The following is a 20,019-nucleotide window of genomic DNA, read 5'->3' on the forward strand; positions in this document are numbered from 1 at the left end:
AATAATTCTGATCTGCCACCACCCGCCCACAATCAACTGTGATACGTTGAAATTATGAGCGAGTGGAAATAATGCGGAGGCGGTTTTGACAGCAGAGTTGACAACTTCAGCTGTTCCACTGTCAGCACTTCCTCAAAAGTGTTCGACAGCATAGCTCCAGAGTGCTTTGGTCTAAATAAGTCCCAACTCCCCCCCTGCGCTGTTTCTATGTGCAGTGAAAACTCCACTGCTTCGAATAAGCTTTGCAATGCATCCCCGTTATTCCTGATGCCCACTAACGTTAGCCGCTAGCTAGCCAACCCAGTCGCACAGACAGAGAAGACCGCAGCTCCACTAGTAAAAAAATAAATAAAAAAACTCGCTCCCTCTCTCGAACACAGGGGTAGGCAACCCTAGGCACGCGTGCCTGCATAGGCACAGGGGGCAGCATTAAAAAATTAAAAATACATTTCTTTGAAATATTATAGTGAAATATTTTGCACTGTTGTCGCATTTATCTTGTTGAAATCCTCCCACAGGTTCTTTTTACTACCACATATTTAATTGAGACCCTTTATTTGTTTATTATTTCAATTTAGCTGGAAATACATTGCTACATCATTCAGTAACATTTGCAGAGCCTTATAACAAAAACATTATTACGGTCACCATTGTGACCAGTGGGATTAACACTTTAATCGCCGGAAAAGCCCAAAACTCGTCATTGCCCGCCATGCTCATTCTGCCGAAGACGCCGTAACACGTCTTTGATATCAATATTTCAAAAATCTGTGATCGAAATCATATTTCTCTCCCGGGGACCTGAGATATACTGCTGAGCTCCACTCAACTCTCTAACGGTTCAAGAGCGCCATCTGGTGGCCGATCGGCAGATCGCCCAACAGGAAGTCATGTGGATGAAGTGGTGCTCACCCATATTTCGTCCGGGCACTCACTATCATTAGCAGGACTCCATCTTGACACAGTGAACACCGATCGGTGCACATAACTCGATAAACAACATGATTTGGACGTATATACTATTATACAACCTGGAAATGGATCGGATATTTCGACATCCCATAATAGAAAAGATTCTATTCCATGCTCATCCCCCAACGGCGCGAGGAAGATACGGTGAGTTTCAGCGTTATTTTCTAATGTCTGCTATACTAACTGCTCTGATGATCATATGACCCACACTAGATGAATGATATAACGTTGCCCACGGAATTATAAACGACCCCCCGCCCATCCGGTCAACATCAGATCATACGTAGTAACTTCTAGAAGTACCTCCAGTTGACATTTTTTATCTGGCACCGATCGCTACCAAACTGTATTTGATCATCAATATAATGCATTTGGGGCTATAAATCAAGTTCTGGAGAAAGCTGCAGAAAACGATAAAAACATACTTATACTTTAGACCATATTTTAGTATGAATATGTGAATGAAAAAGTATAACGTTGCTACACCCTGAACAATAGATATAAGACATTGAATGGGCCATAATAATGTCAATTTAGCAATACAATTTAAAAAGTTATAGCCCTGCAAAGAAGGGGAACTTCTCCATAGACAAATAGAGCTGGCTAGGGATGGTAAATTATGAATTTAACCATGGCGATCAAAGTGTTAATCAACTAATTGTATTATTTATTTTTCTATTTCATTGAACATTGCACATGTTAAAAGCAATTTTTTTTACTCAAAATGTGAGTATTACCAAGTCAACTTGTGTTCTTAAAACAATGACAATAAACATAGTTTTATTAGGTTGAAATAATGTGGTTGTGTACTTATTTTTCCGTTAACTTATTATGGATTGAAAACTGAAAACCTTAATGCACAGTAACTGAACTAGGGATGCACGATAATTATCGGGCCGATAATTATCGGGCCGATATCAGCAATTATGACGTCATCCCGATAAACTCGATAACGTTATTGATAGCTCCGATAACATATAATAAATTTTTTGGTTAAAAGAAATCCGGTGTGGGTGGATTTGGATGAAGGGCGCTTGTTTTTATTATAGCCTCCTCCCGTTTTGCCAGTACTGTGGTAAAACTGATAGCGTGTGGTTTAGGAACAGGGAGTTTTTCACAAATCCAGCGCTCCCTTTCTTGGCTGTGACGTACGAGAGCTTCTTCTTACCACCAATCAGAAGCTCTCGTTCGTTTATTTACCTCCGGATTGTCAGCCATTACTCTACTCGGAGCTAACGTTATCTCCCCGCCAGCCACATTGACAAGTACCAGCGCTTATACATTACTGGCAAATGTCTTGTTGCACTTGTGGCAACGAGCGTTGTCAGCATCAACTTTAGTAAAATAGACCCAGACTTTTGAACATTTCGTTCTCTCCGCCATTATGAGAGCAGAGCTGTCTGTAGCCTACTCGGCAGCGCAGCACCAGTGTCTGTGTGTGTGTGTGTGTGAGTGAGTGAGTGAGTGAGTGAGTGAGTGAGTGTGTGTGTGGGAGGGAGGGAGGGGAAGAGAGGAGAGAGCACAGCAGGCAGAGAGCACAGAGCTCCCCGCGCAGACAACTGCCAACAAGATTAGTTTGCGACGTTTAAATTCCTCAAAAAAAAAACTCCATAATTTCTCGAGTACCGATAGAAGTACCGATGACGTCGGAGCTTATAAATACTAAAAAAATAATAATAATTGATAAAAAAAAAATATATATATATATATATATATATACACCGGTATACAGTTAAAAAAAATATTATAATACAATAAATATCGGTTATCGGTATCGGCTTGAGGAGCATAAAGTTATCGGTATCGGTGTCAAAAAATCAATATCGTGCATCCCTAAACTGAACTCAATATTTTTAAGTTCTGGTAACTTATTATTATATTTTTTTTACAGTGTAGTCTTGCGATCAATCAAAACTTATTTACACGATATACCTCACATTCACCCTCCATTCACATCCTGGTGTTCTCCTGGTGTTCTCCATTAGGCCTGTAGGTGGAGCTATGACAGCACACGTACAGTACACACACCGATGGTGTGATGTGTCCAAAAATGAATGGGCAAATGTGAGTGAAATGGTCGCACTGTATGCAGCTGTTTGTCTGCATTGCATCCCCCCCCCCCCAAACTCAGATTTAGGGTTGATACAACCATCATAATAATATTGTTAATAATAACAATAACAATAATGATGTAATAATTAGGGCTGTCAGTTTATCGCGTTAATTAGATTAATTAATTACACAGCAAATTATCGCGTTATGAAAATTAACTCAAAATTAATTACAATTTTTTTTTTTTTTATTAAATTTTTTTTGTATCTCATTCATTCCATGAGAATGTAGAATACACATTTACAGACTTTTTTTTAATATGGTCCATTTGCATGTTCTTGGTATCTGATTCTAGGGACATCTATGAATCTCAGGGAATGTATTCCCAGTGTCAGAAATACTGTGGGCTAGATCCACAAAGAATGGATTGCACAGTGCAAGTTGCACCCTTACTTACAATTCATTATGAATTGAAAATGGCGGACCCTGATGTAAACAAGACGAAAGTCTTTCTCTGGTGTGTATTGAGCCGTACTGTATTGTACCCATTCTGCAATCTGTTAATAACATTTTCATTCAATCAATCAATCTGTGCTGTGATTGATTGAATTAAAATCTTATTTTGAGTCAATTGTAATGAACCAAATGAGATTTTTTTTTATTATCTTTGACTGTGAATAACACCATGCTCAAATTGACCAGACCTGAATAATCTAAGCAAATTAATAGATGGAAGATGATTAAACAGAAGGTTTTGTAGATACAGTACTGAATTCTGCCATCTGGACACATTCAATTTGAAATATGATTATAGAATATAGAATATCAGGCATAAAATGGTTATGCGATTAAAATGCGATTACCGTAATTAGATTAATTAATTACAAATCCTGTAATTAATTAGATTAATTTTTTTAATCGCCTGACAGCACTAGTAATAATGTAAAGATTATCATTAAAAATACCTGATTATGAGAAGAAAAAAATTACGATGCATGGAATATTGTTGAGGCACACTAGTTACAACTATATTTCAAACAGGCATTCCATGTCAAAAAGGTTGCTGACCCCTGCTCTAACACATCATTATATTTATAACTTTTATCTATTTATTTATCTATTTATTTATCTATTTATTAAAGAGATTTGCACTACATTCATACCTCATTTGCACCTTGCCTTAAAAAAGTTGTTGTACCTCATTGTCTGCATTTTTACTTCATTGTACTTAGATTGTACTTAGGTTGTACTTTAGTTTGTATAGTGTTATTCCTCTTTTACTTACTTTTTTACTGTATGAAGCACATTCTCAGGGGCTCATACAGAACCAAGCATTTCACTGTAATGTACCTGTACCTTATACGTGACAAATAAAAACAAACTTGAAAACTTTTGAGTTTCTGTTCCCACCTTGTCTTTCTTCTTTTTCTCCTCTTCCTCCTCCTCCTCTGTTTTGATATCCTTCTTCATCCTGCCGTCCTTAGACTTGGGAGATGTGCTTCTTTAAAGAGACAGATCAAATTGACTTCAGACTTTGATCAAATGCGGAAGTCAATCACAGAGGTTGCCATTGTTGGCACTGCATGCAACTCAGGGCTTTCCCTAAACAACGGTATGGTGCGTAGCATCACTATGACAACCTACCAGCGCCACCATGTATTTAACCACATAACGTGCATTTGAGAGCTTTCTTTTTTTGTTGCCGGTTTTACTCTGACGTCTCTCAAAGACACATTTCTGAACGGATTATTATCAAAATTGGACCTGTACTACATAAGACTTCAGGCTATGGAACCGCTGTGTTTTCCAGCTTATACCTCTATGATGGAATATTGGAATATGGAATCTTGCAACCACTACAGAAAAATGTGAGTACACAAGTTCAGGTTCAACTCAAGTTCAGATCTCTGTTACTCTATTTCATTAGCACTAAAAGTGATTTTCCTTTTTTGGTATTAGTAACTTCAGAATGTTATCTTTCAAAAGAGACCAGGCTCATGCATGTGCTATAAGTAGAAAGCTAAGCTTTGCAAAAAAAAGTATGCAGTCATCAAGTTCAAGTAAAAAAATTACCACTTTTCTGGGTGCTTGTTAACTCTTTCAGTGCCACTCACGAGATTTCTCGTGTTTTTTTATAGGTGGTTGCTAGCCACTCACGAGATTTCTCGGATTCTTTTTTATTTATTTTTTTTTGCGATCTGAAAAATTATTGCATCACCCGAGCCTACCCGAGTATAGCCGAGGGGCGCCGACGATCACTGTGGAAAAAAGCGACCCCTGTCGTCTCCCAGATGACATAAGTGATTTTGGAATGGACTCAATGAAAATGGTGGGGGAAAAAATCCGGTACTCCACATTTTCCAGTTCACTGATCCAGCCGGGGTTACCAGAGTTCATTCTGGAGCCTCAGATCCCCGCGGATCATGGAGTTCTACTGTATCGCGTTGGATCCATACACGTATCGATTTTTTCGAATGGTGATCAGGAATTGGAATATACCAGTTGGATACCATCTGATGTCAGGTAAGGACTCTGTTATCAGTGGTAGGATAATCAGAGTAAGTTTGATGAAGTTATAAGCTGTTTTGTGAAATGTCTTCTTTCGGTTTCACTGTAAAAGTCTGTGAGGAAATCAACGGAGCGATTATCAGTGCGCGGCCGTAATGTGCGTGCGTGCACGTATAATATTGATCATCTAGCGTTTATTTGAAAACGATTCATAAAAAGGCCGACGAATGTTGTGGAATATTCCACTAAAAGACGATTTTCATAGAATGCTCCAGAATGAGCTGTTTTTTATATCAAAACGGGGGCTTTTCTAACTGCTCTGAAACGGCAACGACGCGATAAAAAAACAATCTGCCTTCACAGCACTGACTGGAAAATAGTCTTTGATAATGCGATGGGCAGATTAGACACATAGCCATAATTTAAAACATAGATTAGGCGATATTAACGTTAACATTGGCGCCGATGGTGGCATTCAAGCGGTAAAACGGAAAACCAGGCGTGGCGCTGAAAGTGTTAAGAGGTTAAAAGGAATATAGATATTTTACTTTGCATTGCATATGATTTTTATTTTGCAGTGAAAGCTTGGGGCCAGCTTAGAAACAGACACATCAGTCTAATAAGTTATTGCTCTGTCCTCTGTTCCACTCTGTGTGTGTGTGTATTCATGTACTCTTTTATTGCATATGTTTTGCCTCCTGTTTTGCCTCCAGACCACCCCCTAGTTGAGACTCAGCCCCCCTCCAGACCACGCCCTAGTTGAGGCACAGCCCCCCTCAGGACCACCCCCTATTTGAGACTCAGCCCCCCTCCAGACCACCCCCTAGTTGACTCAGCCCCCCTCCAGACCACCCCCTAGTTGAGGCACAGCCCCCCTCCAGACCACCCCCTAGTTGAGGCACAGCCCCCCTCCAGACCACCCCCTAGTTGAGGCACAGCCCCCCTCCAGACCACCCCCTAGTTGAGGCACAGCCCCCCTCCAGACCACCCCCTAGTTGAAACTCGGCACCATCCTTGGGAAAGCGCTGCAACTTATGGACCTAAATGCTGAAATGTCTTAGATTACCTGGTTACACCAGGTTCAGTGCCTCAGCTGTTTATATACCACCCTGTACCCTGTTATTATCCTGGTATCTCACCCTGTTATTATCCTGGTATCACACCCCGTTATTATCCTGGTGTCTCACCCAATTATTATCCTGGTGTCTCACCCAGTTATTATCCTGGTGTCTCACCCAGTTATTATCCTGGTATCTCACCGTTATTATCCTGGTATCACACCCCGTTATTATCCTGGTATCACACCCCGTTATTATACTGGTGTCTCACCCAGTTATTATCCTGGTATCATTCTCACCCCGTTATTATCCTGGTGTCTCACCCAGTTATTATCGTGGTATCTCACCCAGTTTTTTTTTTTATTTTCTTTTTTTAAACTTTATTTTCTTTTTTAGCGTTTATCGCTTTTCTGGTCAAGCATGACCGACAGAAACAGGTTGAAATGGGATGTAGAGCAGGGGAAGACATTCCGAGAAATGACGGCGGGTCCGGGAATCGAACTCGTGTCCCCCAGATCCGTGACGAGCACGGTTTTCCCCGACGCAGAAATAGCGCCGAGATATGCGGTGAGCTACGGGAGCTCCCGTCTCACCCAGTTATTATCCTGGTATCTCACCCCGTTATTATCCTGGTGTCTCACCCCGTTATTATCCTGGTATCACACCCCGTTATTACACCCCGTTATTATCCTGGTATCACACCCCATTATTATCCTGGTATCACACCCCGTTATTATCCTGGTGTCTCACCCCGTTATTATCCTGGTATCACACCCCGTTATTACACCCCGTTATTATCCTGGTATCACACCCCGTTATTATCCTGGTGTCTCACCCCGTTATTATCCTGGTGTCTCACCCCGTTATTATCCTGGTGTCTCACCCAGTTATTATCCTGGTGTCTCACCCCGTTATTATCCTGGTATCTCACCGTTATTATCCTGGTATCACACCCAGTTATTATCCTGGTATCTCACCCCGTTATTATCCTGGTGTCTCACCCCGTTATTATCCTGGTGTCTCACCCCGTTATTATCCTGGTATCTCACCGTTATTATCCTGGTATCACACCCAGTTATTATCCTGGTATCACACCCCGTTATTATCCTGGTATCACACCCCGTTATTATCCTGGTATCTCACCCCATTATTATCCTGGTATCACACCCTGTTATTATCCTGGTATCTCACCCCGTTATTATCCTGGTATCACACCCCGTTATTATCCTGGTATCACACCCCGTTATTATCCTGGTATCTCACCCAGTTATTATCCTGGTATCACACCCCGTTATTATCCTGGTATCTCACCCAGTTATTATCCTGGTATCTCACACCGTTATTATCCTGGTATCACACCGTTATTATCCTGGTATCTCACACCGTTATTATCCTGGTATCTCACCCCGTTATTATCCTGGTATCACAGCGTTATTATCCTGGTATCTCACCCCGTTATTATCCTGGTATCACAGCGTTATTATCCTGGTATCGGTATCATCTGATCATGTCTATAATGATATCCGTGTATCCCTGCCCCACACGTTACACAGGCCCTCATCTGATCACATCTATAATGATATCCGTGTATCCCTGCCCCACACGTTACACAGGCCCTCATCTGATCACATCTATAATGATATCCGTGTATCCCTGCCCCACACGTTACACAGGCCCTCATCTGATCACATCTATAATGATATCCGTGTATCCCTGCCCCACACGTTACGCAGGCCCTCATCTGATCACATCTATAATGATATCCGTGTATCCCTGCCCCACACGTTACACAGGCCCTCTACCACAGCAGCCAGACTCCATACCTGGACTTCTTGCCGCGGTCACGTCGGTCCTTCTCTCGGTCCTTACGGCCCCTCTCTCTGTCCTCTCTCTGTCCGCGCTCTTTGTCTCTATCCTTGTCTTTCATGCGTCTACCTCTGTCGAGAAGAACACACACGCACGGTACAAAGTTAATGTATCCATCAACAGTTACAAAACAACACATTGGAGTTTGGCTGGTCCGGAGCACACACACAGTACCAGACAACACATTGGAGTTTGGCTGGTCCAGAGCACACACACAGTACCAGACAACACATTGGAGTTTGGCTGGTCCGGAGCACACACACAGTACCAGACAACACATTGGAGTTTGGCTGGTCCAGAGCACACACACAGTACCAGACAACACATTGGAGTTTGGCTGGTCCAGAGCACACACACAGTACCAGACAACACATTGGAGTTTGGCTGGTCCAGAGCACACACAGTACCAGACAACACATTGGAGTTTGGCTGGTCCAGAGCACACACAGTACCAGACAACACATTGGAGTTTGGCTGGTCCAGAGCACACACACAGTACCAGACAACACATTGGAGTTTGGCTGGTCCAGAGCACACACAGTACCAGACAACACATTGGAGTTTGGCTGGTCCGGAGCACACACACAGTACCAGACAACACATTGGAGTTTGGCTGGTCCGGAGCACACACACAGTACCAGACAACACATTGGAGTTTGGCTGGTCCAGAGCACACACACAGTACCAGACAACACATTGGAGTTTGGCTGGTCCGGAGCACACACACAGTACCAGACAACACATTGGAGTTTGGCTGGTCCGGAGCACACACACAGTACCAGACAACACATTGGAGTTTGGCTGGTCCAGAGCACACACACAGTACCAGACAACACATTGGAGTTTGGCTGGTCCGGAGCACACACACAGTACCAGACAACACATTGGAGTTTGGCTGGTCCGGAGCACACACACAGTACCAGACAACACCAGTACCTTTCAGCGGAGTTGGAGCGGTTCCGCTCAGGGGACCGGTGCCGCAGCTTGCGCGTGGGGGAAACCTTACGCTCTCGTATCCTCTCTCGGTCCTTTGCTGCCGTGGTGGCGTCAGCATCCTTCTTGTCACTGGTATCACCCGCCATCTGGAAGCACATGGGTTTGATTGCTTTGAGGACTCTTCCAGGGTTGGCCTTGCAGCTTATCTATCATTTTACATTTTGAAGAATAGCCTCAGTATACTGTAGTTTGAAGAAGAAAAACATTTACATGTTTTTATTGGCTGGGAGTTAAAGAGCCAATGACAAATTATTCTACAACGGGCAACAACAGGTTGAGTTTATTATGACTCCCATCATGGCGACGTATGACAAACATTTCTTCAGTCATCTATATATAATAATAATATATAACGGTAAAGGAGACACGAATAGAGGCCTAGCATGGAATGCTTGTGTACTCGTCTTTCTTCCAACACAGCTGCCTGTAACCATGATTTCGCTTGTTGGCCAAGCTGCAACGCCGGAACTCATAATAAAGTTGTTTATAAACCTAACCTCAGAGGCAGTGTTGACAGATTGGGCGGTTTCACGCCCCAATCGGGCTACTTTTTAATTGATTGGGCGGGTAAAATGACTTTGGGCGGGCGACAGTGGCTCAGGAGGTAGAGCAGTCGTCTGGCAATCCGGGGGTTCCCGGTTCGATTCCCGCTCCTCCCGGGCAGCGTGTCGATGTGTCCTTGAGCAAGACACTTAACCACTAACTGCTCCCGATGGGCAGGTTGGCACCTTGCGTGTGTAACGGAGGTCCGTGAGTAATATCCACCTCCAGTCACGATAAACACGTGTTGAGAAGTGACTGTGGCAGTAAGCGGGCTGCGAGTTACACTCACTTCCCCATAACAGGGTTAATAGACACGGTATAGGGCTGTCTTAAATACTTCGAAGCTTCGTTCGATGGGTATGGGATTCGAATATGAAAAAGAAAAATGCGATTATTAAAAAAAAGATATATGATATTGATATATATATTGGGCGGCTACGTGGCGTAGTGGGCAAGGCACTCGCCACGAAATGCTGGAGACGCTGGGCTCGTCAGTTCGAGCCCAGCGCTCCACATTTGCTTTCATTTTAGCTGGTCGTCCGTACTAATACACATTGGCCGTATTAGGGGGTGGGAAACTGATGGGTGGGGATCGGGCGTTGTGGACAGCGACTCCTACAGGTCGGTTGGTGCGCCTGCGCAGTAGAATCAGGAAGTGTCGGGGGCAGCGTGAGCCTCCCACGCGTTACTCCTCGCCACTGAGAGATCGAGCTGCGCAGGTGAAAAGATGCGACTGCTGTTACCTCAAGTACCGGAGGGGACTTGTGCTATGTATGACTTAAGGCCTCTACATGCTACAGCAAATTCAAAGCAACTTCAACACAACATCGGCGCGATTTCAGCGCGCTTGTTGCAGACAGTCTTGTAGACTGTGTTGCTTGGGCGTTGCGTACCTGTGTCCAAAATCTAATCTAAAGACCCGTTGCGTTGGTATTGCGTAGCAGTGATTGGTTGGTAGTGAATGGGGGCGGGGCTGTCATAGAATAATATTGGTCAGCGAGGAATACCATCCGCCATTGTTGTAGGCAGCAAGCTATGCTATCAATATTAGCTAAATAATTAGCGTCATAACTGGCCTTTTTTTGAAAACCCAAGCACATGTTGTTCCATAGCATACGCCTTCAGTTGATCATGACAAATCCTCTCTTACCTTGACGATTAAAAAGCCTCCATAATTTAGTAAATAAAGCTGTAGCCAGCCAGCTAGCATTGGTGATATTCAAAATGCTATCCACATTAGCTACATAGCTAACCAACTAAATACAATGGTATCCTGAGGTAATGTTAAATACAATGTTTGCTAGACGAAATGACTGGACACACACAGGGACAAGTTAAACATCAATCAATTAATTTATTCCAACAGGTAGTTTGAGCTGCATGTGAGCCGGTCTTTCTCTCCTCTCCATTGGAAACTAATGAAGTTACGTTGAAGCACAGAACCGGCTGACAAGTTAAGCTGCTAGCAACAGACACGATAATACTTCCGGTCGGGGGATTTCAAAATAAAAGAGCGACGACTAAAAGCACCGGAAATACATTTATTTTGTACATTATCTAACGTTAACACGAACCTAAACTAACTTTAGATTAGTTTAGGTTCGTGTAACGTTAGATATTGTAAAAAATAAACGTATTTACGGTGCTTTTAGACTCGCTCTTTTATTTTGAAACCCCCCGCCCGGAAGTAAAAATGATGCTTATTCTTCTGCTTGTTATCAATGGGTTGGTTGAGAAGGGAAGCGTCATCTATCTAGGGAACCTAGCTACGTACAGGGTACAATGTTACATAGGCTGCGCGTTGATTTTGCAGAAGCATAAAGGTAGAGTGTCTGCAACACCGTTGCTTTGTCGATGTTGTGGTGCAGTTGCTTTGAAGTTTCTGTAGCATGCAGAGGCCTTTAGTCCACATTGCAGCCGGCTTGTGGGAGGCAAGAAACAGCGTCCGTGACAGGGGAGGGTTGAATTGGATGATACGAAATTGGGATGGGAGAAAAATATAGAAAAATGGGAGAAAAGGTGGATAAAAAAAAATGATATTGATATATATATATTTTTTTGCAAAATCAACTCTGCCTCTCTTTGTTAACTACAACAAGCAATGCTGTTTGTTATTTAAGATGAGGTCGGACTCGGCACTGACAGATTTGTGTTCATTGTGCTGCTTTTATAAAGCCTCAAATGACGGCTTACAATATTTCATGAAAGCAAAGTGTTTAGTTTGTCTAAGATTTAAAAAGGTTTAAACTTTACAGCACTGACAAAGTTGAACAAAGTGCTGTACAAGTCCCACAACATAAAAAAAAAGTTTACATTTTATTTAATTTATTTTAAATATACTTTATTTTATTTTTTATCTCGGCCCCGAAGCTTCGAATTCCAAAAAAATATTGGAAGGTCAGCCCTAGTACAGTACCCAGGAGTGAAGGTCAGCCCTAGTACAGTACCCAGGAGTGAAGGTCAGCCCTAGTACAGTACCCAGGAGTGAAGGTCAGCCCTAGTACAGTACCCAGGAGTGAAGGTCAGCCCTAGTACAGTACCCAGGAGTGAAGGTCAGCCCTAGTACAGTACCCAGGAGTGAAGGTCAGCCCTAGTACAGTACCCAGGAGTGATTAACCTCTTACATCCCTTCACACGGCCAGGCTCCCGAACGTAATCTCGCACCGGCCGGCGCGTTCAGGACGGGGTTAATTGGTTCAGAACGTGATAAATCGGTGCTCAGCTGGCACCGGAAAATAGTTGTTTTTTCCTCGCGAACCGTGACGTCAAATCAAATCAAATGTATTTGTAAGGCCCGACAACACACGTTAATGTCCCCATGGGCCGTACACGTCTTCTTTAAACAAGTCAAGAAGAAACATAACAATAAGTCAAGAACAAAACAAGAACACCATAAGGTCCAACAAATTTTAAACAAATGCAAATAAATAAATGAATGCAAGCACTCCCAGACATACCCCACGCGAAGGTAAGGAAAAACTCACTAAAACCGTTACCTAACAATAGGGAAAAAATGCTCCACAGGCAGTGTGGAGGAGAGAAACCTTAGAAGGGCCATTCAAGGGCCGTGTCATATTCTAGGGCAGGCTGTGTGAAGACGAGTGAACGGGGGAAAGTAGCGAGTCGGCATTGCACTCAACAGGAAGCGATTTGCGACTGCTCTCAAAACGAGATTAGATTTAAATGTATCGTTATGATACAGCACAAGTACAATACACCATCCAACCAGAGTGGATAAAGAAATGCTCCAGAAATGCGTGGAGAAAGGCTTAGCGAGCATCAACGCGCGAGCACACACACAAAAGCACACACGCACTGTATACGTTTGAAATTAATCGTTCCACCAAAGTAGGCTTCTATTATTCGAATTACTATTTTAATGGGTATCATAGTATTAAGTCCTACTGTAGAACATGACATATTAGCATGACATCTGATTTATTAATGCCAATACTAAAAATTAGGGACAAACGCAATTGGCACAAGTGTAAATGATGGATTAGTCACTCAGTTTTAACATCCGACTGATTAGCTCAGCTCGTTAGTCCACTGGCTGAGGATCCTATGGTCACAGGGTTTTTTTTTTACGTTTAATTAATTTATCCACTCTGGTTGGATGATGTGTATGTATAATTATGTATGTATTGTGCTGTATATTGACAATACATTTGAATAGAATCTCATTTTGAAATCGCTACGCTGCCTATGGACACGGCAGTGGCAGACAGCTTCGGAGGTGATTGCATTGCACCATGCTGATCCACTCAACAGGTAGCGATTTCAAAATGAGATTCGATTCAAATTAGGGCTGTCCCCGACTAAGGATTTGGATGGTCGACTATGATTGGCCAAAATTTGCCGTTAGTCAAAATAAAGTATAATATTAAAAAAATAATAATTTTTTTTTTTTATCATTCCATTTGGGCTGTGGGGGGTGCTTAACACTTTCAGTGCCAGCAGGGGGCGCACGATTTAGTGCTTGAATGCCCACCATCCACTTCAATGTTAGCGTTAATAACGCCTAATCTATGTTTTAAATTATGGCTATGTGTCTAATCTGCCCGTCGCTTATCAATGACTCGTTTTCCAGTCAACATTGTCGAAGCGGATTGTTTTTTTATCGGTTCATTTTCGTTTTATAGCATTTTGAAAAGCCCTCGTTTAAGGAAAATATAAAGATTCCATGATAAAAGACATTTACTGGAATATTCTAGAATACACAAAAACGTTGACATTTTTCGGCCTATTTATGAATCGTTTTCAAATAAACGCTAGATTATCGATAGTATATGTGTACGTATCAGGGCTGTACGCTAAGCTTTTTCACTAGGGGCACACTTGCCCCTAAATTAGAAATTTAGGGGCAAAAAATATGTTTTAGGGGCAAATTTTTAAATAAAAATTTTACCATTATAGTGCAAAAAAATATGTTCCTCCTGCCTCATTACTGTGGTCCTTTTATTTAACATTTAAGTGCTTTTGTTGTCAGGTTTGTATCTTTTATAATGAACCAACTAGGGCTGGGCGATATGGCCTAAATATGATATCACGATATTTTCTGACCTTTCGGCGATACGCGATACACATCTCACAATGTTTTTCTTTTTTACCCCAAACAATTCATTATGAGGCTTACCAAGACAGTATGAGTTTGCAAGCTAACATTAAAGACAAAATAAAATACCCATGCATTTAGCATTTTTATATTATATATTAGATTTAGATTATTGGATTATTAGATTATATATTGCATATATTTAGCAAAGAGATATTATATGATTTAGATATGAAATATGATGAATTGAAAATGGGGGACCCTGATGTAAACAAGACAAAAGTCTTTCTCTGGTCTGCATCCCCTTAACAATTGTATGTATTGAGCTGTACTGTACCCATTCTGCAATATGTTAATAAAGTTTTAAACCAATCAATCAATAAATAAATAGCATTTTAGCATTTTTATGAAACTACTGTATATTTGTATGTCTCTAAAATGTTTTGATGAATTGAAAATGGAGGACCCTTATGTAAAAAAGCCGAAAGTCTCTCAGAATAATTTTGATTGACAGTAGAGTCTGCCAATTACGTCACAACGCTTGCACCCGCCCTGCTGTTCTTAGCACCAATCGGCAAGCGCATTCGTTTTTGACTTCCTGAATGCCCCGTGTGCTGACATCAACAAAGCTACTTACATTAGCTCCCCGCGGCCCACGAGTAGGAGACCAGTGCTCTGCAGGATGACTAAATGAGGCATAATGATTTTACCTCAACGAATGTTATAATAAAAGCCTTTCCATACATCTGTCTGATTGAAAACTTTATTAACAGACCGCGGAATGGGCATATCTCAGCACAGGCTGAGATATGAACGAGTAACGTGTGGACCAGATTGACGCGACACAAGGTTTACACAACAGCCCCCACCCCTTGTTTTATTGTATTTGTACCTGTACTACCTGCTGTCAGCTGTTTATCTCTCTCTGTGAGCTTGATTAGCTCACGTTAGCTAGCGTTAGCTCCGCGGCTAACCCTGAACTAAATCAATGACATCATTTCGAGTAGTTTTCACTGCACATAGAAGCAGCCAAACAGCGGGAGAATTTCGGGAGCATATGGCCAAAACCCAGTTAGGAACCATCGATTCCCATCCATACTACTAACTTTACTTTTCTTCATAGCTAAATCAGACAGTCAGCCAGTCTATCAGAGTGAGTGCTCAGTTGATTTTCCCCGCTGATCATACCTGAGTGCTCAGCGTCATCACACGCCTTGGATCATTTAGGAGTGAAAATGCGAATGCAAGGCTTGAAATCCCTACTCGCAAGCCCGCCCCCAAATATTATTTACCAATCGCAACGGCCAATTAAAGGGGCAATTTGCGATGAGATCATCGCAGCGTACAGCCCTGCGTATGCACGCTATATAGGCGATTCTCTGATTTCCTCAAAGCGATCGCCCACACACACACACACAGGGCGAACTCAGCGAATACAACTCTGATTATCCCAAGACTTGTAAAATAGATTCCTTACCTCAGATCAGATGTTCTCCAAAAAGATCATTCCAATTCCTGATCGCCATTCCAAAAATCGATCGCTTTTATTGATCCAACGCTACATACTGTACATATGTATGCCACGCTGTTCTGAGGCTCCACAATGAATCCGATCGGCTCGGGTTACATGAAGTAAAATGTGGATTCCGGATTTTTCTTTTCTCATCCATTTTCATTGAGTCCATTCCAAAAGGGTGCATTACCATCTGGGAGACGATAGGGGGCGGTTTTTTCACATCTGAGCTCCTACAGGGGCTGCATACCAACGGGAGACTCGGTTGATGAAATATGAATTCAGATCGCTAATAAAAAAATAAAACGATAATTGTCGTCGTGGGCATTCAGGCATTGGGCTGATAAAACGTCTTATCACGTTTTGGGCATTGAAAGTGTTAAGGGGATGCAGACCAGAGAAAGACGTTTGTCTTGTTTACATCAGGGTCCCCTATTTTCAATTCATAGTGGTACACTCTGTTAGCTCCGTAGCTAATCCGCGTCAACAAGAGGGGGGGGGGGGGGGGGGGGTCGCACCAGAACAATTATTTTCACTCGCACGAATGCTCCCAATTATATTTTGAGGTCGCACAGATACAATTTCGGTCACGTGTGCAACCAATTTGGTCACAATTCCGAGCCCTGCTAAATGTAAATATCAACATGGAAGACAAACAGGCATTCCTACATCAATTCAGTGAATGGCGTTTACTGGTCAGGTGGAGAGTTACGAACAAATACACCAACTAAATGACACATCAACATGCGAATAGTTAACCCTTTCACTGCCACGCGACAGGTTAGCCCTTTACCATCACACAACCGACAGCGATGCTCCATCATTAGCATCATTAGCTCCGTCGGTTGTGTGATAGTAAAGGGCTAACCTTCTGTATTGTCACAGTGAAAGGGCTAACCTTCTGTATTGTTACAGTGAAAGGGCTAACCTTCTGTATTGTCACAGTGAAAGGGCTAACCTTCTGTATTGTCACAGTGAAAGGGTTAACCTTCTGTATTGTCACAGTGAAAGGGCTAACCTTCTGTATTGTCACAGTGAAAGGGCTAACCTTCTGTATTGTTACAGTGAAAGGGCTAACCTTCTGTATTGTCACAGTGAAAGGGCTAACCTTCTGTATTGTCACAGTGAAAGGGTTAACCTTCTGTATTGTCACAGTGAAAGGGCTAACCTTCTGTATTGTCACAGTGAAAGGGCTAACCTTCTGTATTGTCACAGTGAAAGGGCTAACCTTCTATATTGTCACAGTAAAAGGGCTAACCTTCTGTATTGTCACAGTGAAAGGGCTAACCTTCTGTATTGTCACAGTGAAAGGGCTAACCTTCTGTATTGTCACGGTGAAAGGGCTAACCTTCTGTATTGTCAGTGAAAGGGCTAACCTTCTGTATTGTCACAGTGAAAGGGCTAACCTTCTGTATTGTCACAGTGAAAGGGCTAACCTTCTGTATTGTCACAGTGAAAGGGTTAATCTTCTGTATTGTCTCCCCCGTTCCCCCCATGGTCTCATGTTCCTTTGTTTTTGTTTCTTTGTTGTTTTGTTTTGTTTCTTTGCTTTCGCCTCTTTGTTTGTACCCCTGCTCCCGACTACTGTCAGCGACTTCGGGTTATTGAGAAGCGCTATATAAATTAAATGAATTATTATTATTATTATTATTGTCACAGTGAAAGGGCTAACCTCCTGTATTGTCACAGTGAACGGGCTAGGGTTAACGTTAGCTGAACGTCTTCACGGAGTGATGCTAACTACACTGACCTAGCACGCTAGCTGAAGTACCTCCAGGCTGCTCTGACAGACAAACTAACCATACTACTAGGCCCAACACGAGATTCGAACTAAATGTATATCTGGCTCATCGTTGCCTATATACGCAATTGGAAATGCACTTTAAAAAAAACTATTATTACAAACCTTGATCACGTATCAACAAGAAACTTGTGCGACGACGTGCCTTCGTTTTTAAGAGGACCCCATGTTGCGGGACGCAAACCGAAGCAGTGGACTCTGGGAGTTGTAGTGCATAGTAGACCCCCGCAACACTTCCGGTATGTTGAGCTCGTGGGACCATAGATATATGCGTGGGACGACGTTGGAGAGACCGAATGATGGGGAAGGAAAATGGACATTGTAGGAGATAAAGGATTCCAGAAGATGGCGGTAATGCCCCATACGAATGGTGGCCGGCCGCCGTTGATTGATTGATTGAAACGTTTATTAACAGATTGCAGAATGGGTACAGTACAGTACAGCTCAATACATACAATTGTTAAGGGGATGCAGACCAGAGAAAGACTTTCGTCTTGTTTACAGCAGGGTCCCCCATTTTCAATTCATCATAACATATATGATGACATACATGACATACAGATAGACAGTACTGCTACATCTATACATTTATGACATATCAGATTTGCAAATACAGTACTGTTTGTGATACAAAAAGTGTCCAGAAAAAGAGTGTATATACATTGGATGTAGAAACTGTACATTGGAGGAGGTTGGGTGGGTGGGGTGGGGTTGGTGGGTGGGGGCTGTACATTGGAGGGGGGGGGGTTGGGGTAGGGGAGGGGGGCACTGTACACTGGAATACTGACAAAGCCATACTTGGTAATTTACTGTACAACTGGGTTAAGACATTTGTAGGGGCCAGTTTCGAATTGCAGTCTCCCGTAGGTGTTCTTTGAGAGTGTTTTTGAAAGTGGGTAGTGATTCACATTCCTTTACAGCTTTGGGTAGAGCGTTCCACATGTGGCACATGATGTGGCATAATTGCGAAACGTGTTTAGTCCCTTGTTTGAGCCGAATCTGGGTTTAACATGATTTGTGGAGCTCCCTCTGGTGTTGTGATCGTGGTATTCACTGACTTTTGGGAAGTATTTTGACATGTACATGGGTACCTTGGTCGCGTAGTGTATCTTGTAGACCAGGCCCATTGCAAGTTGCTGTACTCTGTCGTCTACTCTAAGCCATCCTAGTTTGTCAAAGTGGGCCGGGGTGAGGTGGGTTCTAGGAGTCAGGTCAAGCAGTAGTCTGACCAGTTTGTTTTGTTCTCATCAGTAACAGACCCGGAAATTGAATTGGAGAACTATTCTTTAGTCCGCAATGACAGGAACAGGCATGGAGGAGGTGTCTGTATGTACATCCATAAAGACACCACATTTATTAACCGTACAGACCTAGATCATGAGGCTATTGAAACTGTTTTTGTAGAAATTCTATTTGAAAGGGCTAAATCTGTTCTAGTCGGCACAATTTACAGACCGCCAGACCAAAATGGCTTTTATGATGTGTTGGATGCGTGCTTAGCTGGAGCTGAGGATACAGAAATGATTCTTATTGGGGATTGGAACACGGATATGCAACAAAAAGATGCACCCGTCTTCAAATCCTACAATAGGTTTTGTGATCTGCACGGCCTCAGCCAGCTAATCACCCAACCCACACGTGTATGTGAGTCAACTCAGACTACCATTGACCTCATCCTGACCTCTGACAAGTCCAAGATCGCCAATAAAGGGGTTATAGCATGCGGGTTAAGTGATCATTATATGATATTCTGTACCCGTAAAAAGCTAAAACAAACGGCTGGCTGTCACAAAACAGTCACATCTAGAGACCTCAAAACCTACTCTAGCGAGGCCTTCAACCTTGAACTGGAGGGTCTGGACTGGTCAGATGAGCTCAATGGTACACTGGTTGAAGAAACATGGCTTGGCTTCAAAACCAAATTTTCAACGATACTAAACAACATGGCCCCCCTAAGAACCACCAGGGTAAAAAATTGCGCGTAGCCGTGGATGCACGCTGAAATACTGACCGCTATGAAAACCAGAGACAAAAAATGCTCTGAGTTTCGTAAAAGTCAGTCAAAGCTTACCATAAGCACGAGCAGTGAACTCCAAGCCCACGTGACTGAACTCAAACTGAAAAGAAACAGACTAAGAAATGATGTAAACTCCAT

The 20,019-nt window shown here is 42.6% G+C and overlaps 1 protein-coding gene across 1 annotated transcript in view; it reads right to left on the bottom strand.

Annotated features, from left to right (window-relative positions):
- Nucleotides 1-18,048, bottom strand: part of ddx23 (DEAD (Asp-Glu-Ala-Asp) box polypeptide 23) — an 88,605-nt gene extending 70,557 nt beyond the window's left edge. Inside the window, exons 1-4 of the mRNA XM_084333215.1 lie at nucleotides 17,970-18,048; nucleotides 9,393-9,538; nucleotides 8,414-8,527; nucleotides 4,435-4,525 (exon numbers count right to left, since the gene is read on the bottom strand). Coding sequence (XP_084189341.1) covers nucleotides 4,435-4,525; nucleotides 8,414-8,527; nucleotides 9,393-9,538 — 351 coding nt within the window. The 5' untranslated portion in view covers nucleotides 17,970-18,048. The remainder of the gene's footprint in view (nucleotides 1-4,434; nucleotides 4,526-8,413; nucleotides 8,528-9,392; nucleotides 9,539-17,969) is intronic.
- Between the last annotated feature and the right edge of the window lie 1,971 nt (nucleotides 18,049-20,019).

The sequence above is a fragment of the Notolepis coatsorum genome (genome assembly GCF_963971535.1).
Source record: "Notolepis coatsorum genome assembly, chromosome: 17".
Classification (NCBI taxonomy): Eukaryota; Metazoa; Chordata; class Actinopteri; order Aulopiformes; family Paralepididae; genus Notolepis; species Notolepis coatsorum.